Genomic DNA, 26,102 nt, shown 5'->3' with positions numbered 1-26,102 from the left:
GCCTTGGTTGCCAGCTGTGGGTTTAAGACGATTTTGTTAGGATACAGACCCAATAATTTTAAGGTCGAGTACATAAAGTTATTTTTATTTTTGAAAAAAATTAGTTTAACCTAGTGTAGGCTACATGTGGTTAGTTTTATTTAGATGTATGCTCTCAAATTATGTTCACAGCCCTTGCAGTCGATGAATGCAATGAGTGGATCAGAGGATTAAAATGTCTCGTCAATGAAGCCCATGCTAGTCCATACACTGAGAGACTCGGAAGGCTTCTTCGCACTGAATTCTACAACATGGAGAATCAGAGGAACAAGTAGTATATAATTTCCTATTTTTATTACTTAAAAATCATAATTTAGTATCTAAATTAACAGAGAATGTAATGAGCCATCACTTCCACTACTTCATGACTTTCTACTAGTGAGAAGTGCTGTGATTTTCCTACCAAAAGTGTTGAATCCAAATGATGTATTCATGATTAATCACTTTCCATTCTCAATTACAGATATTTTTTCATTGTGGTTTAATTGTGGTTTGTTCCCATACTAACAAACCTTCCGTTATTTATATGGATTATCATTCGGTGAAGCTGGAAGGTAGCTATTAGACTTAGGCTAAAGTGCAAGGTGGCAACCCTGCCTAACTGCTTGAGTGGGTAGGCTGGGGGGTTACTCAGCCACCTCTATAGGCTATATACTCTCACAGCTTGAGTTATGTCACTTTTTCTTTTGGCTCGGTAGAGATCAGACATGTCCTCTCTCTCCCTAGACTGTCATTGGACTTTTTGATCTTTTTCTATTCAGGTGTGCATATTCTCTTACGATCACCTTTATGCAAACCTGTCCAGGTTGTGAGGGTGCCACTTGCGGTACTTTCATGTCATCGCACTCTGTTTCCTGCGTGCAGAGGGCATCGGTGCGAGCAGGGTTTGTCCTGCACAGAGTGTAGGGAGTGGCCTGCCTCCCAATAGGAGAGATTTGGACGGCGTAGGAAGAAGGCCAAGCACGATCTTTCTCCCTCAGGGGCGAGGAAAGCGCGTTCTTCTTCTCGCACCCCCAAATCTCTTCAAAAGCCCCTTCTCACTACCAAGGGAGGATCGAGTAGGAGCGCAGACCGACTAACTCCCGGGGTACTGGGGGTGTTGTTTCATCTCCTAGCGGAGCAACTTTACCTTCTGCCGCCGGGGAGCCATTCTCCCTTTCAGATGTACTGGAGGTGTGGCCAACCTTAGGGATTTCTGGACTCTGTTCGAAGGAACTTCGCACGATCACGAGCATCCAAGTCTAGACCTAGGTCCAGACGCTCGCGTTCTAGATCTTGATGGAATAGATTACGACGACAACGCTCCCATTCACTAGGGCGCGCAGTGTTCACACTCGCGAGGGCGCTGTTCACAAGAACGACGTTCGCGTTCGTGGGGCTGACGTCACACGTTTGCGGGGCCGACATACACATTCGCGGGGCCGACGTACATGTTCACGGGGCTGACGTTGTAGTGGTTTGCGGACTGTGGTCAGAGGTAGCACACAAACTGCGTAGTGTCCGAATGCCGACCACACCCCAACGTTCACTACACAAAAAATATACAATGGGGGAATACCCAAAAAATCTGGGTAAAAGGGAAACAATCAAGGATAAACTGGGCACTGGGCACCACCCTTTGATTTTATACTGGACAAGGGGACCCAGCAAGAACCTTACTTCCCCCTTATCTTCCCTTGCCTTGAGCTTGCTGAATAAACGTGTGGCATGACAGCCGATTCATTTCTGGGAAAATGAGCAGTATACATGAATAGCTCTCTCTCCTTTAGGTAAGATAGCTTCAAGCTTAAGTAAAGTGTCAGAACATTAGGTGAAAGGGACAGATATATTTAATACTGATAACAGGACACAGTGTGGGAGAAAAAAAATTATGATACTAAGAAATAAAAATGGTGGCTGAGAAGGGAACACAATGGTGAAAGGAATGAAATTCTGTTTTTATAAAAACAAGAAAAATACTTATTTGAAACGAAACAAAAAAAGTTATATTCCTGAGAGAAATAATACAAAACTATAGTATGAAAAGTCAGATCTTCAAAACACATAAGCAGAGACCTAGATATATTCATGGCAGAGCCTCATAGAAATCAACCTTCTAAAAGTTAACTAGACAAAAAAAAGATGATCTGAATAACCAAAAAAAAAAAGAAAAAAAAACACCAAGAACTATTCCCAAAACTGTACTAGTATAAACAAAGGCACACCTAACCGTGGATCTATTTGTGATACATTCAAATACCAGTAGCTTGCCTCGCGATCAAAGGGTTCATTGAACAACATTGCAATTCATGCGGCAAAACTAGAAGATCCCAGCAAATTTGCTTTTAATAGTCTTCTCCAGGCTGACTAGCAACATACTCAGGTGCATCATGCAATATCATTCCTGACTATGACAGGAAAAAAAACTTCAAGCTTAAAGGAGAACCCCGCAATACTGTGGTTCATAATCTGCATGAACAATCAACTGAGTTTATGAATTGACAACACTTGAAAGTTTGGCTATCACTGAAAAACTGTTCTATGCCACTTTATGTTCACTTGGTTTTGGGGGTAAGTATTTGAAGAACTGTCCATAAACCCTCTGTGTCAATATATTACCACCTAGGTCAGTGATAAGACTAATCTAGTTTCATTTGCTCCTTATTTTGAATCAAGTTACCATGTAGCAGGGCATACTTAAATCACTCATCAGTGTACGGCAAGAATTAATTACAACACAAGTCTTGAGTAACTATTCTTTTGGCAACTTCATTTTTCCTATATAATTAGAAGAATAACTTAAACTTCTCTCCCTACTGGGTGTAGGGGCCTGCTGTCAGTACCTGTTAAAAAGAAATAATAACTGATTAAGGCACTTTTTTTGGGGGGACACATGAGAACTAAACAGTGTATAAAAAATAAAATATTTTTTCATACACGCAAACCATTAATTATTCTAACGTACATGTTTGCGAGGCTGACGTACACGTTCGTGAGGCCGACATTCACATTCACGAGCTAGGCGTTCACGACGCTCACACCGTTCTTGATCACAAACGGCTCGTTCGCGATCGTGAACCGCGTGTCCATGATCAAGGTATAGACTTTTCTTGTCTAGAGGTAAAGGTAGGCGTTCGCGCTGCCCATCAGTGTGTAACCCCTCAACCTGACCTTTACATAAACGACCTCGGACTGAACCCGATCATGAGACTAACCGTCCCTCTGACAGGCAGCCGGCTAAACCTCTAATGCCGTTTACCTCCTGGGGAGTATTAGGAAAGCGTACGCCCATGCAGCACTTGGAAAAACGTACCGATATGACGCGTTCTCCAACGCTCAGGGTTGTCCGTACTCGGAGGCCCTCTCTGCCGACTTTGTCTTATGTAGGTGCTTCTTTGCGGCAGCATGAGGGCGTCAGACCTTTCTCGTCTAGTATGGCTCCTAGTACTCCAGTTGTGAGCACTTCTGTTTGTAAATCGCGGCCGTTGACGCGTAATTGAGATTTTACAAGCAAATCGGCAATTTCCACGAGCAATTCACGAGCAGATGTGTCAGAATTACGAGCAAGTGCAGTACCAATACCTCTGGCTTTTACCACCTCCAGCGGCAGGCCGATACCCTTTCCAGAGGGTTTTGAGGAGCCTCCTAATAAGTTTGCGGATATTCCTATTACTCCGTTCCATCCTTCTCATCCATCGAAGGACCATGTTCTTCTGCCACAGCTTCTAGAGATCCCCCCCCCCAGGGGACGTTCTCCTCCTGGACCTTCAAGGGAAGCCCATGGCTTACCTAAAGGTTCGGAGCTTCTTGCATGAGTGAGCACTTTTCTCTCCTCCCTGCAGAAGTATATGGGTGTGGCTCCTCCAACGCCATACCCTCTGACTGCCCCAGTCAGAGCAACTCCTAGGATTACCTTGGAATCCTCATCGAGTTCGTCCATTGGAAGTCTAGACCCTAGAAAGAGATCAATGTCGGACTAGGCATGGAGATCACCATCTCGATCATGTGCCGAGGGTCCTCATTCTTCTCTTACATGGCCAACCAGCCCTTTACCCAGTTAAGGCAAGGGAAACCATGGCAAGAGGCAGAAGAGAAGGATGAGAGGTGTAATACCACCTCACGCCAACATTATCCACCCTAGGATGAGTAGGGACATAGGCTCGCCCTGGGAGATAACTGTCCATCCCTTCAATCCTCAAGAAATTGAAGTAGTTCCTTCGGACCAGCGTCCAATTTCCTTACCTCTTCGAGAGGAAGAGCCTTCAACCCCCTACTGCCAAAGTTTCGTCTGCTGGTGCCTCGAAAACTTTGCAAGTTCCCCCTCCTAAGACTGCGGAGGAATGTGCTGAGCATAAGGAGTCAAAAGACACCAAGACGAAACCCATGAACGCTGCGGCAAGGGAATCTCATATGGCTGAGGCACAGAGAAGGTCCCCTGTGACGGGTCCCTCAAACAACACAGTTGATGACCCTGACCTACTACAGGCTCTGGACGTGAGCCTGGAGGTAAATGACCCCTTGGATCCCTATGGTGATAATCTTCCAAAGGCAGCTAGTCCGAGCTTCAACTCTGAGCAAGAGAGACATGAGTCGGAGCACACCTTTTGGCAGGTCCTCTCTTGTTTGACAGCCATTAATTAATAGGCGGTCTACTCCTGGTACCACCACCCAGGAGGGTAAGGACATGGTTCTTGATGAAATATTCGAGACCCAGAAGCCTTCCAGGACCAGTGCGGCTTTTCCCTGTTCTAAAGGCTTGACAGCCTCCAAAAGGAAGGCTATCGCTCAGATAGTCAGAACTTTTAGTTCCTTGAGGGCAGGTTCCTCCTCCTGGTCTCTTCCACTTCCTTTTGTCTCACAAAGGAAGTATTATGAGATCGAAGGGGAACCTCATTTTACCGTGTCCCTCAACCCTTCAGTAGAGTCCCTAACGATGGGTCTTCCGACTCAAACCCTCTCCTCTGATGGCCTCCTTCTCGGCAGTTGAGCTCGTTAACATAGAGAGAGGCGCGAAGTACACTATGCAGGCGGTTTTCTGGCTTAATCTAGAGCTAGGATCCTTGGGCTTCATGGTCCTCTCCCACGATCTTTCGAAGGAGTCGGCCTGGAAGACTTTGGAGTCTTTCCTGTTATCAGGTACCCGAACTCTTGAGTTCCTGTCGCACCACGTTGTCAACTTGGGGGTGAATGTTATGCTCAGAGAAGGGATACCGTCATCAGGAAATTCCACAAACAAGTGCTGAAGGCAGAAGTCTCCCGGTTGAGGAACTCCACCCTTGAGGGTTCTTCTCTTTGTCCCAGAGGAGATAGAGAGGGCTGCTGAGCGATGGAGGAAATTTTAAAACGATTCTTTCCTCCATAGGGCCATGACATTGAGGCCCTATGGTAGACCTTCCCAGTCATCTCGTAGTCAGCAAGCACCTCCTCCTACTCACCCTTCAGCTTCCAGGTCCTCAGGATGTACAAAGGTGTCCAAATGGCTCTTTACATCCAAAGGCCAGAAAGGGACCAAGTCCTTCAGATGTAAGGAAGGAGGAAAGGGAAGACGCCGAGGTGGTCACTCCCACTAGGAATGGCATTCTATTTCATCTACCACCTGTGGGAGGATGCCTGCAGCGCCTCTGGCAGAAATGGCATTTTCAAGGGGCAGAACCCTGGATGATCGAAGTGATCGCTCTAGAGTATCGCGTCCCATTCATTCAATCTCTCCCTCCTCTGACTCGGGATCCAGTGCATCTAAGCTTCTATGCGAAGGGATCTGCAAAGGAACTGGGCTTCAGGGCCGAAGTCCAGACCATGCTGCGGAAGGGCACTCTCTAAGAGGTTGCGGACAGGTCCTCAGGCTTCTACAGTTAAATTTTTCTAGTGAAAAAGGCAACTGGAGGTTGGAGACAGTCATCGATCTATCTCATCTGAACAAGTTTGTGCAACAGACTCAGTATTGAATCTAAAGGACGCATACTTCCAGATCCCAATCCATCTGTCTTCAAGGAAGTATCTAATGTTCATACACGAGGAAAAGATATACCAGTTCAAGGTTCTCTGCTTTGGTCTCGCGACAGCTCCTCAGGTATTACCCAGAGTGTTCACCCTAGTGTCATCTTAGGCACACAGGAACGGCATTCGTCTCCTCAGATATCTGGACGACTGGCTAATCCTGGCAGACTCGGAGACGTCCCTTCTTCGTCACCGAGACATGATTCTTGAGTTTTGTCAGGATCTGGGGATCCTGATAAATCTCAAGAAGTCATTACTGCAACCTTCTTAAAGGCAAGTATACCTAGGTATGACGAAAGAGTACACAGACTGAGAGAAGTGGCTGCCCCCTTCCTCAGAAAAGAAGTCCTTTTCGCCTGTCTTTGGTTGAGTCTACTAGGTCATCTAACCTCTCTCATCCGCCTAGTTCCAAATGGCTGCCTGGATAAGATCCCTGCTGTGGCAGCTAAAATCTATGTAGAACCAACACACTGATCCACTGGACAATCGAGTTCCTATAACTCGGGATCCAGTGACAAACTTGAATTGGTGAATGGCAGACAAAAATCTTCGATGGGGCCAGAATCTTCTTGTCCCTCCGGATTTGATGCTCTTCACAGATACATCAAAAGAAGGGTGGAGACTCACTTGCTGCACCACACAATCTCCAGCCTTTAGTCAGAGTTAGAAAGGTACCAGTATTTAAATCTTCTAGAGATGAGAGCAGCATACCTAGGTCTTCATCAGTTCCAACAGTTGCTGGCAGGTCACTCAGTGGTGTTGATGAGCGACACCACCACAGTAGTGGCTTACATTACCAAACTGGGTGGTACCTTTTCACAGCCTCTATGCCATCTTGCAGTAAAGATCCTCAGATGGTCAGAAGAACATTCAGTGTCCCTATCAGCTCGCTTCATTCCCGGCAAGAGAAATATGCTCGCGGACAATCTGAGCAGAGCGACTCAGATAGTAGGCTCCGAATGGTCTTTAATTTGTCAGATAGCCAACAAAGTCCTGACTTTGTTGGGTTCCCTGATAGTAGACTTAATCACATCTCTGAACAGCAAGCTTCTGCTGTACTGTTCTCCAGTCCTGGACCCTCAGGCTCTATGGCAGGATGCATTTCAACAATGGTGGGACATCGACGTGTACACCTTTCCCCCGTTTTGTGGGATGAGAAGACTCCTCAACAAGACCAGAGCATCCAAAGATCTAATGATGACCCTTGTAACTCCGCTATGGCATCACGCAGAGTGGTTCCCGGACCTCCTACAACTTCTAGTAGATCTACCGTGATGGCTTCCTCCACGACCAGTTCTACTCAAACAACCACACGCGAACATCTTTTCCAGAACCGTGCCGTCGCTTCGACTTCACGCGTGGAGACTACCCAGCGTCTCCTCTCTCAGAAGGGCTTTTCACGACAAGTTGCGGAAAGAATGTCCAGTTACTTGCATAAGTCCTCAGCCTCAGTCTACCAGGCAAAATGGAGAGTCTTCTGTGGTTGGAGTCATGGAAGGAATATCTCTCCACTCGATGCCATTATTCCAGTAATAGCGGAGGAAAAGCTTTCTGTCTCGGCGGTGAAAGGTTATTGCTCGGCCTTGAACCTCACCTTGAAACTGAAAGGAGTTGACATTTCCTCTTAGTTAGAGCTTTCTTTCCTCATATGGAGTTATGAGATCAATTGCCCTCAGTCTGAGATTAGGCCTCTTCCTTGGAACGTGGTTCGCGTCTTGAGATCCTTAAAAGGACCTCCTATGAACCATTACGCCATACAACTGACCAAAACCTCAAATTGAAGACTGTTCCTGCTCGCTTTAGCCCCGGCAAAGAAAATTGGTGAAGTTCATGACCTCTCCTATAACATCGCCCATTCAAGGAAATGGGGGGAAGTGACACTCGGCTTCGTCCCTGAGTTCATTGCTGGGCCATAGATGAGGGCCCTTTCAGATTGCAAGTCTCTGTTCTGTAACCAATGACCCAGATCAGTTGTTACTAAGCTCAGTGAGGAGTTAGAGATACTATCTTGAACGTACTGCTGCAACACGGCCCTGACTAACACCTCTTTGTTAGTGCAGGGAGAGTAAAGAGGAGGATCACTGATAACACTGTCTCCTCCTAGATCCGACATGTGATTGAAAGATCCTTGGCTCCCGATTCTTCTCCGGCTCGCCAACCTAGAGTCCATGATGTAAGGGGAATTAGTACATCCTTTGTATTTAAACAGAAGGTTTCTTTGTTGCAAGTACTGTATTACAAGCAGGCTTGTGGAAGAGGCAAACTACTTTCACAGCCCATTACTTAAAAGACGTGACCCACAGGAGACTGGATGCGTTCACTATCTGTCGTGTGGTGGCTGCTCAACAAGTGGTTTAAGAATACCTCAGGCTCCTTGATGGACAGGTAGTAGTTGGTTGATGGCATGGTTACCTAGGTTAAGACTGGAATGAATGAGAGTATGTCTGGCTTTCTTTTCTTCATCTTCCCCTCCCTTGGGGTACAGCACCATGGGTCCCTCTGCAAGCTGGCTTCAACCTCTGCAGGTAATTATCACTTCCCTTGTGTAGCCTAGTATAAGTTATAAGTTTATAAACTGTCCACGTCTCCATTACGTTGTGCGAGGTAAGCAATGGGAAACTTCTTGTTTTTCCTTTATATAAACTCAGAATGTGTTTATACAAGACAAGAAACTCTCATTACACTGAATTGCACAGGCCGATATTAAACTCACTATGTATATTTTAGCGAAGTGTTAAAGTTTTCCCTAGACCATAGTCATATACTGTACTAGGTAAAACTGGGTCAATGTCTCTACCAGACTTATGACTTCACAAACCTGGAATTATTTATATAAATTAGCCCGCCATCACCTGTCCCCCAGAAGTCCTGCCTGCAATCAAAAGAAACATACCTCACAGCTGTGAGAGTATTTATAGAGATGGGGGGGTACCCACCCAAGCGGTTAAGCAGGGTTTCCACCTCACATATGGCTACCGTTCAGCTCCGCCGAAAGAGAATCCTAATAAATAACTCCAGGTTTGTATTAGTTAAGGAAAAAAATTATCTCTGAATCTGTCATTTTCCAAAGATTGTAGAAACTTTAGCTTAAACTTTCAAACCATTACCTCTGTGAAGTTATCAATTCATGTTTTCTGTCTTTGGAGTCTCTGCGTTTGGTATTACTTACAATGTATTCGACTCACGATTCAGGGTTTAGAAGTTCGAGCTATGCTTGAATCTAAAAAAAAATAATTTTTTACTAGTGTTCAAAACCATCCTTTTACTATGAACTAGGGATGGGTGTTTAGGAAGCCTATAATTTTATCTACAGAGTCATCAGCAGCCATTGCCTGACCCTTCTTGGTCCTGGCAGGGGTGGAATGGGGGTTTGGTGTTGGTCATAAGTGTATATGGTTGGTATCTAGGACTTTGTCCTGTCCCTTGCCTCAGCTACTCAAGAGCGATCTTTAAACTTTTATAGTCTGTTGAATAGGCTCTCTGTCGAGAGAATTCAATGTAACAGGGATAGCTTGACATTTATAATTTAGAAAATATAGAGAACAACATCAAAATACTCGATAAGACAAAATACCAAAATAAGTGCACTAATTTTATATCAGCTTGGTCAAGTAATGATATTTCATTTTTCTTTACTTATTTTGATAGGTAAGGGTAAAGGAGATGTGCATGAGTGTTGTAATTCAAGAGGTATTAGTTTGTTAAGCGTAGTTGGAAAAGTGTATGGTAGAGTATTGATTAATAGAATCAAGGATAAAACAGAGAATGCTATCTTAGAAATACAGGGTGGTTTTAGAAGAGGTAGGAGTTGTATGAATCAGATTTTTACAGTTAGGCAGATTTGCGAGAAATATTTAGCAAAAGGTAAGGAGGTGTATGTTGCGTTTATGGATCTGGAGAAAGCGTATGATAGAGTTGATAGGGAAGCAATGTGGAATGTGATGAGGTTATATGGAGTTGGTGGAAGGTTGTTGCAAGCAGTGAAAAGTTTCTACAAAGGTAGTAAAGCATGTGTTAGGATAGGAAATGAAGTGAGTGATTGGTTTCCGGGGAGAGTGGGGCTGAGACAGGGATGTGTGATGTCGCCGTGGTTGTTTAACTTGTATGTTGATGGAGTGGTGAGAGAGGTGAATGCTCGAGTGCTTGGACGAGGATTAAAACTGGTAGACGAGAATGACCACGAAGGGGAGGTAAATCAGTTGTTGTTTGTGGATGATACTGTACTGGTTGCAGACACAGAAGAGAAGCTTGGACGTTTAGTGACAGAATTTGGAAGAGAGTGTGAGAGAAGGAAGTTGAGAGTTAATGTGGGTAAGAGTAAGGTTATGAGATGTACGAGAAGGGAAGGTGGTGCAAGGTTGAATGTCATGTTGAATGGAGAGTTACTTGAGGAGGTGGATCAGTTTAAGTACTTGGGGTCTGTTGTTGCAGCAAATGGTGGAGTGGAAGCAGATGTACGTCAGAGAGTCAATGAAGGTTGCAAAGTGTTGGGGGCAGTTAAGGGAGTAGTAAAAAATAGAGGGTTGGGCATGAATGTAAAGAGAGTTCTATATGTGAAAGTGATTGTACCAACTGTGATGTATGGATCGGAGTTGTGGGGAATGAAAGTGATGGAGAGACAGAAATTGAATGTGTTTGAGATGAAGTGTCTAAGGAGTATGGCTGGTGTATCTCGAGTAGATAGGGTTAGGAACGAAGTGGTGAGAGTGAGAACGGGTGTAAGAAATGAGTTAGCAGCTAGAGTGGATATGAATGTGTTGAGGTGGTTTGGATATGTTGAGAGAATGGAAAATGGATGTCTGCTAAAGAAGGTGATGAATGCATGAGTTGATGGGAGAAGTACTAGAGGAAGGCCAAGGTTTGGGTGGATGGATGGAGTGAAGGAAGCTCTGGGTGATAGGAGGATAGATGTGAGAGAGGCAAGAGAGCGTGCTAGAAATAGGAATGAATGGCGAGCGATTGTGACGCAGTTCCGGTAGGCCCTGCTGCTGCCTCCGATGCCTTAGATGACCGTGTAGGTAGCAGCAGTAGGGGATTCAGCATTATGAAGCTTCATCTGTGGTGGATAATGTGGGAGGGTGGGCTGTGACACCCTAGCAGTACCAGCTGAACTCGGTTGAGTCCCTTGTTAGCCTGGGAGGAACGTAGAGAGTAGAGGTCCCCTTTTTGTTTTTGTTTCTTTGTTGATGTCAGCTACCCCCAAAAATTGGGGGAAGTGCCCTGGTATATGTATGTATGTATGAAGAGTGGCAAATGGAAGAGTGGTAGAAAGGGCGTTAATGAATTATGTGTTGATAATTAAAAGAATGTTTGGAAGATTGAAAGACGTGCACGTGTTTAGAGGTATGGCTAACGGTATGTCTGATCATTTTTTTGGTGGAAGGAAAATGTTGTAGCAAAAGAGTGGAGGAATAGAGTAGGTTGATGTAAAAGGGAGCTAGGGGGGGTTGAAGAGCTAATAAAATGGGGGTAAAAAGTAAATATCAAGAAAGGTTGAAAATGGCATATGACGAAGTGAAAGTAAGAGAAACGGATAATTTAGAGGAGTGGAAGTTAGTAAAAGAAAGTTTTGTTGGGATTGCAAGTGATTTGTGTGGCAAGAAGTTTGTTGGAGGCAGCATGAGGAAGGGCAGTGAATGGTGGAATGAAGGAGTGAAGGTAAAAGTGGAAGAGAAAAAGAGGGCTTTTGAAGAATAGCTGCAGAGTAATAGTGTAGAGAAGTATGAAAGATATAGAGAGAAAAATGTGGAAGTAAAGCACAAGGTAAGTGAGGCAAAGAGGGCAGCTGACCTGAGGTGGGGCCTGGGATTGGGTCATTCATATGAAGAGAATAAGAAGTTTTGGAAAGAAGTGAAGAGAGTAAGGAAGGCTGGTTCAAGAATTGAAGAGACAGTGAAAGATGGAAATGGAAGGTTGTTAAAAGGAGAGGAGGCAAGGAAAAGGTGGGCAGAGTATTTTGAAAGTTTACTGAATGTTAAGGATAATAGGGAGGCAGATATAATTGCTGTTGCAGGTGTTGAGGTGCTGTTGATGGGAGATGAGAATGAGAGAGAGATTACAAGAGAGGAAGTGAGGAGAGCACTAGATGAAACGAGAGAAGGAAAAGCATCTGGTATGGATGGTGTGAGAGCTGAGATGTTGGAGGAAGGGGGTGTGACTGTACTTGAATGGTTGGTGAGATTGTTTAATATGTGTTTTGTGTTGTCTATGGTACCAGTAGATTAGGTTTGTACGTGTATTGTACCACTATATAAGGGTAAGGGAGATGTGCATGAGTGTTGTAATTCAACGGGTATTAGTTTGTTGAGTGTGGTGGGAAAAGTGTATGGTAGAGTACTGATTAATAGGATTAAGGATAAAACAGAGAATGCAATCTTAGAAGTACAGGGTGGTCTTAGAAGAGGTAGGGGTTTTATGAATCAGAGTTTTACAGTTAGGCAGATATGCGAGAAATTTTTAGCAAAAGGTAAGGAGGTGTATGTTGCGTTTATGGATCTGGAGAAAGCGTATGATAGAGTTGATAGGGAAGCTGTGTGGAATGTGATAAGGTTATACGTAGTTGGTGGAAGGTTGTTGCAAGCAGTGTAAAGTTTCTACAAAGGTAGTAAAGCATGTGTTAGGATAGGAAATGAAGTGAGCGATCGGTTTCCGGGGAGAGTGGGACTGAGATAGGGATGTGTGATATCGCCGTGGTTGTTTAACTTGTATGTTGATGGAGTGGTGAGAGAGGTGAATGCTCGAGTGCATGGACGAGGATTAAAACTGGTAGACGAGAATGACCACGAAGGGGAGGTAAATCAGTTGTTGTTTGCGGATGATACCGTACTGGTTGCAGACATGGAAGAGAAGCTTGGGCGATTAGTTGCAGACTTTGGAAGGGTGTCTGAGAGAAGGAAGTTGAGAGTTAATGTGGGTGAGAGTAAGGTTATGAGATGTACAAGAAGAGAGGGTGGTGCGAGGTTGAATGTCATGTTGAATGGAGAGTTACTTGAGGAGGTGGATCAGTTTAAGTACTTGAGGTCTGTTGTTGCCACAAATGGTGTAGTGGAAGCAGATGTACGTCAGAGAGTGAATGAAGGATGCAAAGTGTTGTGGGCAGTTACGGGAGTAGTAAAAAATAGAGGGTTGGGCATGAATGTAAAGAGAGTGCTGTATGAGACATTGATTGTACCAACTGTGATGTATGGATTTTAGTTGTGGGGAATGAAAGTGACGGAGAGACAGAAATTGAATGTGTTTGAGATGAAATGTCGAAGGAGTATGGCTGGTTTATCTCGAGTAGATAGGGTTAGGAACAAAGTAGTGAGGGTGAGAACGGGTATAAGAAATGAATTAGCAGCTAGAGTGGATATGAATGTGTTGAGGTGGTTTGACCATGTCGAGAGAATGGAAAATGGCTGTCTGCTAAAGAAGGTGATGAATGCAAGAGTTGATGGGAGAAGTACAAGAGGAAGGCCAAGGTTTGAGTGGATGGATGGAGTGAAGGAAGCTCTGGGTGATAGGAGGATAGATGTGAGAGAGGCAAGAGAGCGCGCTAGAAATAGGAATGAATGGCGAGCAATTGTGACGCAGTTCCGGTAGGCCCTGCTGCTTCCTCCAATGCCTTGGAAGACCGCGGAGGTAGCAGCAGTAGGGGATTCAGCGTTATGAAGCTTCATCTGTGGTAGATAACGGGGGAGGGTGGGCTGTGGCACCCCTAGCAGTACCAGCTAAACTCAGTTGAGTCCCTTGTCAGGCTGGGAGGAACGTAGAGAGGAGAGGTCCTCTATTCTGTTTCATTTGTTTGATGTCGGCTACCCCCCAAAATTGGGGGAAGTGCCTTGGCATATGTATGTATGTATTTTGATAAAAGCTGCTACAGTACTATGTTCCATCCTATCTGTCATTCAAAGACTGTTAACTTGCCTTTGAGGTAAGATATTTTGTCTTGTGATCAGATCTGGCTGTAGGAATTATAGAGTGCCATTAAATGTAGCAGTTTTTTGGTTAAATAGATTTTCAGTATGTTAGGATCATATGCTGTTGAAATCTTTTTACCTTAGTTTTTCATATTTCTTGGTTCTTGTGATACGAAGACAATCAACCTATCATATCTTAAATAGACTTTATGAATTATCAAGATATTTGCCTCAAGTTGTTTTAAACAAATGCATCGGTCTTTAATAATTCTAGTTTGAGACTTGCAAGGTGATAAAAGTAGCATGTACTTTTATTTGCCATTGCCCAGAAGTATTGATGTGTGATTATTGCTGAATTTGTTTAGATATTTTACATCGGTACCCCCTCTCTATATTTCAGAATAACCTTACGTGATGTCAGAGCCTTCCTTCCAAAGATCCAGGTTCGAATGAACAGCAATCGATTGAAAGACCTATTTGAAAGAGTTGATGATAACAAAGCTCAGGAAATTGGATTTGATGAATTTTATGAGCTAGTGAAAATGATTACATGGGACAAGGATGTTGATGTAAGTAATAATGCCCTGTCTCGCTACATTTGTTTTCTAAATTTTTGTTGTAAGTAGTTAATTTTTGCATTTTTAGTAAATTTTGTAACACTGCATATCTTTACTGCCATGGTGTGTGAAAAGTGTTTAATTTAAAAAGAATCTTGAATATGCATGGTATTTTTTTTATCATAACAAACATAGTTTTACTCTATGTTAAAGGCCATTAAATACACTGAAAAGTTAAATTACTTGTAATATTTCAGGAATATATTAGGTTAATTTTGCTGAATATTTTGCATGATTTGTATACAGCCCTTTGCGTCAATAGGCGTGGGAGGAGATTTTGATGAATACAGTGCATAGAATTTTTTTCTCATGTACTGTATTAGTATAGTGTTATTTATTCCTATGCATTTACAAACCTGTCATTCTTTAGAATAAGGATATGCTGTTGTATTGCTCTCAATTTCATTTGTGGCAAGTGTTTGTTTTTAGTAGCGCTCTCGCTTGAAAGCTTAAGCGAGGTAATGTGAATTTTGTACTTACGAGGATACAATCTTTGTTTTGGGCCCCTGTGAGGGGGTGGCTGTAAGTGCCTCCCCTCTTTGAAGTATTGCTTTCGCTCTTCAGATCATGAAGACGAACTTGGAGTGCAATTCTTCTTACTGTGTGGAAGTTACTCAATTTGAATAAGAGAGTTGCCTGTACCCGTGTGCCCGATAATGAATGAATATTATTTGTTTGGCGGGCACACATACCACCAACATTGTTCTCCAAGTCGTAATCCCTGTGTAGTGCAGTGTCAGTGGGATGTTCCCAGTGCTTCCCTTGGGACAAAACCTCTAGAGTTATGGTTTGTGTTGCAGTAGAGGAATCTTGTTGCTTCCTCCTCTGAAAGAGAGCTTCAGTATCAGTTGCCCAAACCATGACTTTTCTGTGACAGCAAGGAAGAATGTTTGGTAAAGGAAAGTAAAAGAATTTTGCTATCTCTATTGCTCTTTTGTCAATCACTTCTCCTTTGTCCTTATCGGGCACTTCTTCCTTGAGAAGACGATGAAGAGGGTGTTTGCGTGGGAAGGACTTTCACTATAAGCTCCGTGGAACTTGCAGCAATTGCTTTTCTCCTTTGAGAGTTAGTGATGATACCTACTAGATGGTACCTTAGGGGTCAATCCAGTGGAACTTGAGCAATTTTTACAGTTACTCATGTACCTGGTGTATGTGAGCAGTCCCGCTTGAATTGAATACCAGCACCATAGGCCAAGGGAGGATAGGCAGTACTTTTGAGCCTGTTTAGCAATCGTGAGCCTGGTGTGACAGCCACTGCTATTTCATCAATTGTATGTGAATGGTGCTATCCGGACTATTCTCCAGCACCATTTAATTGGCCTATAAGGGGTATCATTCACACTTATGGAGCATAGCCAACAGAGCTCACTCACTGACCTTTTCTTGGGAGGTCGGTTAGTATTGCGAGGTTTGCGTAACAGCTACTGTTATTCACCCATGATCTGTAACAGAGTTTACTCACCAACTTGTACCTTTGAGGTTGGATAGCAAGCTAAGACTGGTGCAACTGTGACTGCTGTTTGCACCGTTACCAGGTGATGTCTTTCTGGACCCAACATCAACTAGTAGGCGATTGATAGTAAGGATGTGATGTCATGTGAATCTATCCTTCTCCTCTTCCCCTTCTGTTTATGAAAACTCTTCTGAAAAAGTATTAGTCCAAGAAAGCCTATCCTAAAAAGTCCCACAGTTCTTAGAGCAATCTCTCTTTTTAGAGGAGACGGTTCTACCTTGTACTCTATGCTATGCTGATTGGGGTGTTAGGCTGTAGATCCAGTACAGCTGTGGGAAACAACTGTATCGGCCTAGGTGATAGGCCTTTTATGGGTCTGATCACCTGTACTGACAGCCAATCGGTCTTGTGAGGACCCAATCACCCATACCTACGCCATATGACCCCTTCACCCCTTTGGAATATCACTGGTGCTGCAGCCGATACTTTCCTTTCAGGGCTGATCACGGCATTGGCCAAGTGGTAGAGGAGCTTGAGTGCCCTTCTTCACTGCTAACGTGGACAATGTAGTACCTGGTCTTCTCTTAAGCGAGGTACTTTGGTACCTCAAAAAGGGGAGATACCGTCAATTGGTAATGGTCTTGGTGTTAATGTGACTTGGATTGTAAGCTGATCAGTGACTGGTCCTGCTTATCTGCTCACCAGAGGGAGGGTACACTTTACTGTTCTTGCGCTGGTACCAGGGTTATTTCTCAGACATGGAATTAAACCGTTCATGGCCTAATTCAGCATCTGGTTCCTGCTTATACAGTAGGGTCCCGAATTATGCAAGAATTTGGTCGATCAATGACCCCTTATAAATGGAAAATCTCATACAGTATTTCAAAACACACAACTAACAGAAATAATTCCATTAGGGCCATGGCAATCAGCAACTTGCCTATTTAAACGTGTTTACTACCCATTTCCAATACATTTTATGTACTATACTGTATTTTTTATATTAAATTGTTCATGTAAATAAATCAAATATTTAATATACCTTAAAGTTCTAATAACTTGAAAAAGGTTAAAATTACAACCAGTTTGTCATATCTATTGTATAAGACAACTGATGAATAGCAAAACCATCACTGTATAGACTAGTTTTTGTTGTATCATTGAAAATCCAAAATTATCAAAATAAAGGCGATTTTATATCATACGTTTCCTAAACACACCAAAAAAGCACAATACAAAACTACAATTGTTTTGTTTACTTTAATTCTGATCATAAGAAGAAACGAACGCATTTACACATCTGTGTATAGGTTAGTTTTTGCATCGACAGCTATCTTACCAAGTATTGATTATATGATGATTATGTTATTACCAATGTTGTGCTACTTAACCTTTCTTAGAACAAAATAAATGAAATGAATGCCATTTATATAGTGTCCTAAAGACGCCACCTGAAACGGAAACCTTCCATTTGTTTACTTCGATCGTAATAAACGAATGCATTAAACACGCATGATCAAAGTGATAACTAATGATATTAAAAGTTTTTAGTAAATATTATATAATTAGAAATATTGTACTTATTGTATCTATATAAATTCCTAGATACGTAGCAAAGCAGGAAAACTATATATATATATTTTTTTTTTTTTTTGCTTTTAATCAACAATAACAAAGTGTCGCTAATGACAGAATGATACAGTAATTTAAGATAATTCTAAACTGTAACGAAAGATAATTGTCCATTCCATATCTAAAATACTTTTCCTAACTTTAGTTATAAGTCAACATGTACCCACCTCAATTATGGAACCATCTGAAAAAAAGGTAAAGAAGACTGGACTAGGCCAGTTTTTAAAGTCATCAAACAATTATGTTACCGCTATAACGTTCGATGTGACAGAGATGGTGCGAGATTGGAGAAAGTTAGGAAAATTTAATCATGATTGATTTTTAATATAACAAACTTTGTGAAGCAACAAAGATTTCATTTGTTAGAGAGATAGAGAGAGGTAAGAAATGAGAGGTAACATAGGTAGCCCAGCTATAGAGAGAGAGAGAGAGAGAGAGAGAGAGAGAGAGAGAGAGAGAGAGAGAGAGAGAGAGAGAGAGAGAGAGAGAGAGAATCAGCTGTTATAATCGAATGCCGTGTTTTTGTTTCTTGTACTACCTGAAGCGAGGAATTGATCACCACAACTAGCAATAGTCATGTTAATTTCATTCTTAAACTCAGATTGCCATATGTGAACTAAGATTTTATTTCTTAGAGAGAGAGAGAGAGAGAGAGAGAGAGAGAGAGAGAGAGAGAGAGAGAGAGAGAGAATATTTGAAGTTTCTGGCATTAAATCAACTCTCTCTCTCTCTCTCTCTCTCTCTCTCTCTCTCTCTCTCTCTCTCTCTCTCTCTCTCTCTCTCTCTCTCTCTCAGAGAGAGAGAGGTTTTATAATTATACCGTTTACTCTACAAAATTCTTTGTATAGCAAATCTATACTGTTTAAAATATGACAAAATATTGCCGACTCGTTACCGAAGTTTAGGCTATTCAATTCATTGCTGATAAACGAACCCAGCCTACGTGTGAAAACCTTGAACACCCACAGGGAAAATAAAGCTTTTATTTATACTGTACTAAACAAAAATAATGCTTTAATATACCATCATTAACACTAACATTAAAATTATCGAAAGTCTAAAGAAAGATAAAGATTGCCGAGAACGTAACCACTTGCATAGTTAAAGTTGATTTCATTGTTAATGTGGAATTTTATCCTTAAATAGGCTATTTATTATGAAATTATGTTAAGATGTAAGGTAAATATCGTTTTGTAACATTTATTATCAAGCACCGTATTTAGGGCTAACAATATACTTAAAAAGACAATAGATTTGATACATTTTGTAGTGCTTGACCCGCAGACTTTGAACAGCTTCGCAGATACAGAAAATTTCTGAAAAATAGCGACCGCATAAATGGGGAATCGCATCATTCGAACACGCATACTTCGGGACCGTACTGTTTATATTTTTCAGATTTGATTGTTTGTATTCTATGAAGAAGAAACAATTCCGAGAATGGATTAATGAGCATAGTGTTTCTAGCCTTGATGTATCATTGACTGACTGATGGTCAGTCACTGTAGCAACTTCGGGTTAGTAAAAGTGAAATCGGTATAACAGTGAAGGTTGTTTTTACCATGTGATTGGTCCTTCTGGACCTAACACCATCTCCTAGGCAGTCGAGGGTGAGGATAATTCGTAGAGGGAATCTATCTTCCTCCTCCCCTTCTAATTTTGATTCTTCTTCTTGGAAATAGTCAAATAAACCCAGAAAGGTCAATTGCAAGAACTCTTGCAATTGATAATTCCTACCCATTAACAACTTATCCAGTGTGAATCAGGGTACAGAGTCGTGTGTCCAGTACAGCTGCCTAAAGAACGTGTAGTGACGGCTGACCAGTCCCGTATTGAGACAATACTGTAGTTGCTGTAAGGATTGGATAGGTGCTGATCCTCGTCTATCTTTCAGGATGGTAACGTTCAGATAGCGGTGGAAGGGGATGACGTAATATAGGTACTCTTTCATCTACCGTGTGGTATCCCTCAAGGGCTCTGATCTTTTGAGGGAGTTGAGAAATGTCCCAACCTTCTCCAAATCACAGCAATGAGGTGGCTGCTTAGCAGTTATGTAACACCCCGAGCTCCCTCCCAGAACTTATAATGAATCCTGTCTAAAGTAATGCATTTGTCTTCAGTGTTGAGGAGAGGTAAAAGGATTAACTCTTCTACCTCTTTTTTTTGTCCTCCTTAAGGGGATGCAGCAGCTGACACCATTATGTGCAGGTCAAATACCTGACAGTGGTAAGTTATACTACAGAGCACCTTTCTTTACAGACTGCTTCCAAAGAGAAAAGCCTTCATCCTCCTGGTATGGTAGAGGTTGGAGCAGTGTCTTTCCAAAGATTTCTCTTAATATGCCTGCTTTGACACCTTTGACATCATCTCTCATTGATGGTTTCCTTTTAAACCATTAATGGCCAAGGTCCTAACAGCTTCTACATCCTTATGATCAACTGTTAAGAGGGTATTTTTCATCCTGTCTAAAACCAATGATCATACATACTAAATTAATATTTTGTTGAAAATGTATCTGACAATGGCTATCTGAATCATATTAAGACCACTGGTAGATTGTGGTGGTTCTTATTTTTTAAAAACAGGAGTCCCTTATTGAAGTGATTTTATTTTGTCTTCAAATAAGTGACAATTATTCGACCCATGGGAAATGGATGAATAACTCATAGGTCCTAATCCTAGAGTGAAGATTGATATCCAGTGTATGTACTAGACATGGTTTATGTGGTGGTTTTGTTTTCGACCACCAACAGATATCAGTCTAGGTCATAAATTTAAAAGAAAATCAGTGCTTCCTTTTACGGGGTTATGTATAAATTCAACGTATGAAGTCTCTCCAATCATTAAATTTCAAGTACTTTAATTTATTTAGTAAGATCTAATCTATTTATTAGGAACAAATCTTTTGAGGTCAGCTCTATGAGGATTAAGAATGTTAATAACCCTTTAAAGCTAAATGATAGTGATGATAGTGATAATAATGATGAAATAATAAAAGAAATAATAATAATAAGAATAAAGTAATGGTAGTGATGATTATGATACTGTTAGGTCAAAGAATTGCTTGGTTCTAATTTCAAGGATATGTTGTATTTGTGTTTTTTTACCAATCACTTTTGTTTCAGAAACTACTACTTGTTGGTGACCATGAAGAAGAGAACCTATTTAACAGGTATAGTAGCGACATGAAAACTGTCACTCTCCGAGAATTTGAAACTTTCTTAATAGAGCAGCAGAAAGAAGATGAATACTCTGCTGACAGTATCATCAAGAAGTTTGTTCAGGATCCACAGAGAGATGTTAAGGATCCATATTTTTATGTTGAAGAGGTAATGTAGTATGTTGTGTGTAAAGAATATTTTAGAATAAGCAATATGCTTCATTATATTAAAACTTGAAAGGAAAGATGATTTTAGAATAAGCAATTTACTTCAATATATTCAAACTAGAAAGGAAAGATTATTATAGAATAAGCAATATGCTTCAATATATTAAAACTAGAAAGGAAAGATTATTTTAGAATAAGCAATATACTTCAATATATTGAAATTAGAAAGGAATTGACTCTGTACCTTTACAATGGTAGTTTTCTTTTAAAGAATTTCAAGAAGTTATATTTTCATAAAATCATATTATGATTTGACCTAAGGAGCTACATCAATGAAATTTTTTGTAAACAAAGTTAGTATTTGATGATTTATACCCATAATCAAATTATTTTTTTTTATTCCAGTTCTTTCAGTACCTTTTTTCCAAGGAGAATCAAATTTGGGATAGACGGCATGACATTGTGAACAAGGATATGACAAAATCAATGTCTCAGTACTGGATAGCATCTTCTCATAATACGTAAGTTTGAATTTCTAAATTTCCAAATTAATTTTGGAATTTTTTCAACACTAATGTTTAGATAGCAAATAGTTTAAGATTATGATATTTTGACCCTACATACAATATTTTTTTCTTGACGGGCAAAAACTTTTCAACGTTTGAGTAAGTTGGCCAAGAGCCAAATACCATCTTAAAGATATCACTAGAAATTAGGACCTTTTGGGGAGTAGCTATCTATCTATCTGCCAACACATAAGCTGATTAGTCTTGCATATTCCCAACAAATTTTCATATTTGCCTTGTGTTATAAAACTGAAGTGGGGCGATTGGTTTCCGGTGAGAGTGGGGCTGAGACAGGGATGTGTGATGTCGCCGTGGTTGTTCAACTTGTATGTTGATGGAGGGGTGAGGGAGGTGAATGCTCGAGTGCTTGGACGAGGATTGAAACTGGTAGACGAGAATGACCATGAATGGGAGGTAAATCAGTTGTTGTTTGTGGATGATACTGTACTGGTTGCAGACGCAGAAGAGAAGCTTGGGTGATTAGTGACAGAATTTGGAAGGGTGTGTGAGAGAAGGAAGTTGAGAGTTAATGTGGGTAAGAGTAAGGTTATGAGATGTACAAGAAGGGAAGGTGGTGCGAGGTTGAATGTCAAGTTGAATGGAGAGTTACTTGAGGAGGTGGATCAGTTTAAGTACTTGGGGTCTGTTGTTGCAGCAAATGGTGGAGTGGAAGCAGATGTATGTCAGAGAGTGAATGAAGGATGCAAGGTGTTGGGGGCAGTTAAGGGAGTAATAAATAATAGAGGGTTGGGCATGAATGTAAAAAGAGTGCTGTGTGAGAAAGTGATTGTACCAACTGTGATGTATGGATCGGAGTTGTGGGGAATGAAAGTGATGGAGAGACAGAAATTGAATGTGTTTGAGATGAAGTGTCTAAGGAGTATGGCTGGTGTATCTTGAGTAGATAGGGTTAGGAACGAAGTAGTGAGGGTGAGAACGGGTGTAAAAAATGAGTTAGCAGCTAGAGTGTATATGAATGTGTTGAGGTGGTTTGGCCATGTTGAGAGAATGGAAAATGGCTGTCTGCTAAAGAAGGTGATGAATGCAAGAGTTGATGGGAGAAGTACAAGAGGAAGGCCAAGGTTTGGGTGGATGGATGGAGTGAAGAAAGCTCTGGGTGATAGGAGGATAGATGCGAGAAAGGCAAGAGAGTGTGCTAGAAATAGGAATGAATGACGAGCGATTGTGACGCAGTTCCGGTAGGCCCTGCTGCCTCCTCCGGTGCCTTAGATGACCGCGGAGGTAGCAGCAGTAGGGGATTCAGCGTTATGAAGCTTCATCTGTGGTGGATAACGGGGGATGGTGGGCTGTGGCACCCTAGCAGCACCAGCCGAACTCGGTTAAGTCCCTTGTCAGGCTGGGAGGAACATAGAGAGGAGAGGTCCCCTTTTTTGTTTCATTTGTTTGATGTCGGCTACCCCCCAAAATTGGGGGAAGTGCCTTAGTATACGTATGTATATGTAGCTGGCATATATGCTGAAAAGTTTAAGTGTAATTTTTTGTGTGCACAGGAGGTAAGATTTCAAGGGACTGTCTGACCAAATTTTCATAAATCAAATCAAATCAGTTTGAAAAAGATAATAAATATTCCAATGGAACGGGTAAGTCACACTAAAGCAACGTATTTGAAAGAAAAAAAATTATCGCTATACACTTTTAGTAATGAAAGACCGTTAAAGTAAGCTGTGCTTCACCACTTAGACATGACTCATAACAACAGTATTTTCATGTTCCTGTGATTATATGCTAATTATCCAAAGATTCATCTAAATGTAATCTTTCTACCAGCTCGCTGTAAATGTGTATGTATGTGTAGATTATTATAGATAATGTTAAGTAGATAAAACTTACTTCTTCTTATGGTGACTTTTACAACACTACCTGAACACGACTTTGGTTATCTGGATGCCGTCCGTTATGTCTTTACAGTAATCTGCTATAAATGGGTACATTATTGTGAGATTCAACTGTACTCAAATAAAAAGAAATATCAGCTATACTTTTAACACATTGGTAATGGATTGTAGAATAATTGAATGTAAAAAAAATCTATGTTTCAAAGAACAATTCCTTGAACTCTATTTTCCATAAGTACACAAAGTAGCCAATGGATTTTATCTTTTGTAAAAGCAATTGTGTTGTAAAGCTGTGTAATATTCAGATCAAAATATTATAAACTCAGTATTTCTGTAAAAGAGTTAAAATAGATATTTCAGGACTAGTGTAATGTTCACACATAGTATTCTTGTATTTTGCAATTGTTTTATTACAGGTACTTAACCGGTGATCAGGTAGCCAGTGACTCTTCAACTGAGGCTTATGCTCGAGTATTACGAATGGGCTGCCGCTGTATTGAGCTTGACTGTTGGGATGGCTCTGATGGCACACCAAATATTTTTCATGGGCATACTTTGACATCGAAGATCTCATTTAATGATGTCATCACAACCATAAGAGATCATGCTTTTGTGGCTTCGCAGTAAGTTTTTTTTATTTACTTACAGTAGTTTTGATTACAGGAGTGACATTTGGTTATGTAGGAAGCACTCTATAGTATTTTAGTAAAATGCTATTGATCATCTTCTAAAGAATTGTACAGTTTAACAAGGGATGTCTTAAATCTTTGTCAGATGGTATATTTGTGTATCGGGAATGATTACAATAAGTTTCTAAAATGTAATGACTAGAAAATCAATCTGTCTTTTTCTGCTCTGCTAAAGGAATGGGTTAGATAAGTTTCTTGATAAAAAAAACTTTGCAATATTTTACCCCTCCAAAGGAGCTAATTATACTTCAAACTTGATAAGAAGGCTTTGATGGTTTCCAACAAGTTTTTCTTAAATGCAGAATAACTGCTTAACACTGTGCTATCACTGACAGTAGATAAAAATTAGCTTATACTGAACAATGATATTAAGCATTACTTAATGCTTATTTTAATGCCATTAGAAGCATCAGTTGTGCAATGTGTCAAGTTTTTATTTCTATTTTGTATATCTGTATTTTGTTCCTATTGACCAACATATATTTGAAGAATATGTTCCAGTATTTTGCTTTTTCATGTCCGAATATTATAGGATGAATGTCTCTAATATGTCTATATCCAAATCATTGTTAACTTAGTCAGTCTTTAAAAAATGCATAGCTTTAATTTCTATTCTATGTAAACTGTGTTAATTTTCTAGCTTTTTATGTGAATTTGCTTTTATATATTCATGTTCCAAGAGTTATTTTTAGGCAACTTGGATTTTCATCAAAGATTCAATTTTGCTTTTATATAATTTCAAAATTCTTTTTGAATTTACAAATTTAAAGTAACACTTAGAGTGGGCCATCCAATGCACACTATAGGGCAGTATTAAGAATCTTATACTTGGTCGTGATACTTAAAGAGATGTAGGGCTAGACCCAATGGTATTTTATCTTTGGTTTTTGCAAAGACAGCTAATTTTTTTAGTTTTTTCAGGTTGTGAATTTATTTTTGCAAGTTAGCTAAGACTATTTACAGTTGTAGGAGAATTGGCTCATTAGGTAAATGTGGTTTTGATCACTCTAGTCCTGCTAATTAAATTCCAACCTTATTGCCCAAAATTTTGAACGTCTTTTGGCAGAGTATCTGAATGCATATGCTAAAAACAATTATCTGCTCCCTATTTTAGTTTTTGTTTTTTTTAAGGGCTTTAGTGCTTGTAATACTCAGTTTACAATTTCAAGTATTGTGTAAAAATCTTTACTTGAATGATGCTTTTGACCTTACTAATTGCCATGTTCTTGTTTTTTAATGTTGATCAGATAGAAGTTATCACATTTCATCTTGTTGGATTGTTAGTTTATAGATATATTGTATAGTAAGTGTTGACGGGCAACAAAGTGACTACAAGAATGTAATGTGTTTTTGTGGCAGCTTACACTTTATATGATGTACAGTCAAACACAGGAGTTTCTGGCACACCTCACTTCAAGGAAGTGCCCTTTGTCAACCTTTACTTTGCGATGAAGAACCAAACAGATATTGTAGAGAGAGATGGCATTAAGGTTGTCGCTGGATGCACCTCCTCAGAGCAAGGTGTACCAGGAATTCTTATGTTTAACTGTACTTGCATGATTCATAATTTTGCTTTGAAAAAAAGCTTCTTACTAACACAGACAATGTTTACTCAGCATCAGTCACATCCCTTGGGTGGAGATCTGTGGTTGCTGAATCTAATTGTAGAGGTCTAGCTAAAGTTAATTAAAAGAGAAGGTTAAATTAAGAAAACTCAAAGTTTGATTGTTAGGTCTGGATCATAGGATACCCAACCATACTAATTTATTTTAATTGACAATATTTCTTTTCTTACATTCTGCTCATAAATTTTTGTTGCTCTAGGTTGCAAATTCACTTTTCAGAAATATATTCAGTCAGTCTTTTCTTCCATCGCAAAAAAGTCAGTATGTTGCAATAGGGTTCCTAGGTTTTTGGAGACATATCTATCCTGATAGAAAATTTTAAAATGGTTTATGTACCTTGTTCTAAAGATTGTTCTCCTGTCTTGTCTTATCACCAGACTCTGCGTAAATTGCAAGGCAAACCCTTGTTTTCCTGTCTTG

The 26,102-nt window shown here is 40.7% G+C and overlaps 1 protein-coding gene across 4 annotated transcripts in view; it reads left to right on the top strand.

Annotated features, from left to right (window-relative positions):
- The window catches only part of sl (small wing phospholipase C gamma 1), a 140,886-nt gene that overhangs the window by 26,549 nt on the left and 88,235 nt on the right, over positions 1 to 26,102 (top strand). For all 4 annotated transcript variants that reach the window (XR_011044319.1, XR_011044318.1, XM_068372781.1 and 1 more), the window contains exons 4-8: positions 172 to 310; positions 14,314 to 14,482; positions 20,744 to 20,947; positions 21,352 to 21,467; positions 23,785 to 23,991. Coding sequence is in view for 2 of the 4 variants with exons in the window: in XM_068372781.1 (XP_068228882.1) it covers positions 172 to 310; positions 14,314 to 14,482; positions 20,744 to 20,947; positions 21,352 to 21,467; positions 23,785 to 23,991 (835 nt within the window). In the remaining 2 variants the exon portion in view is untranslated. The remainder of the gene's footprint in view (positions 1 to 171; positions 311 to 14,313; positions 14,483 to 20,743; positions 20,948 to 21,351; positions 21,468 to 23,784; positions 23,992 to 26,102) is intronic.

The sequence above is a fragment of the Palaemon carinicauda genome, chromosome 4 (genome assembly GCF_036898095.1).
Source record: "Palaemon carinicauda isolate YSFRI2023 chromosome 4, ASM3689809v2, whole genome shotgun sequence".
Lineage (NCBI taxonomy): Eukaryota > Metazoa > Arthropoda > Malacostraca > Decapoda > Palaemonidae > Palaemon > Palaemon carinicauda.
This window is presented reverse-complemented; position numbering and strand designations above follow the sequence as displayed.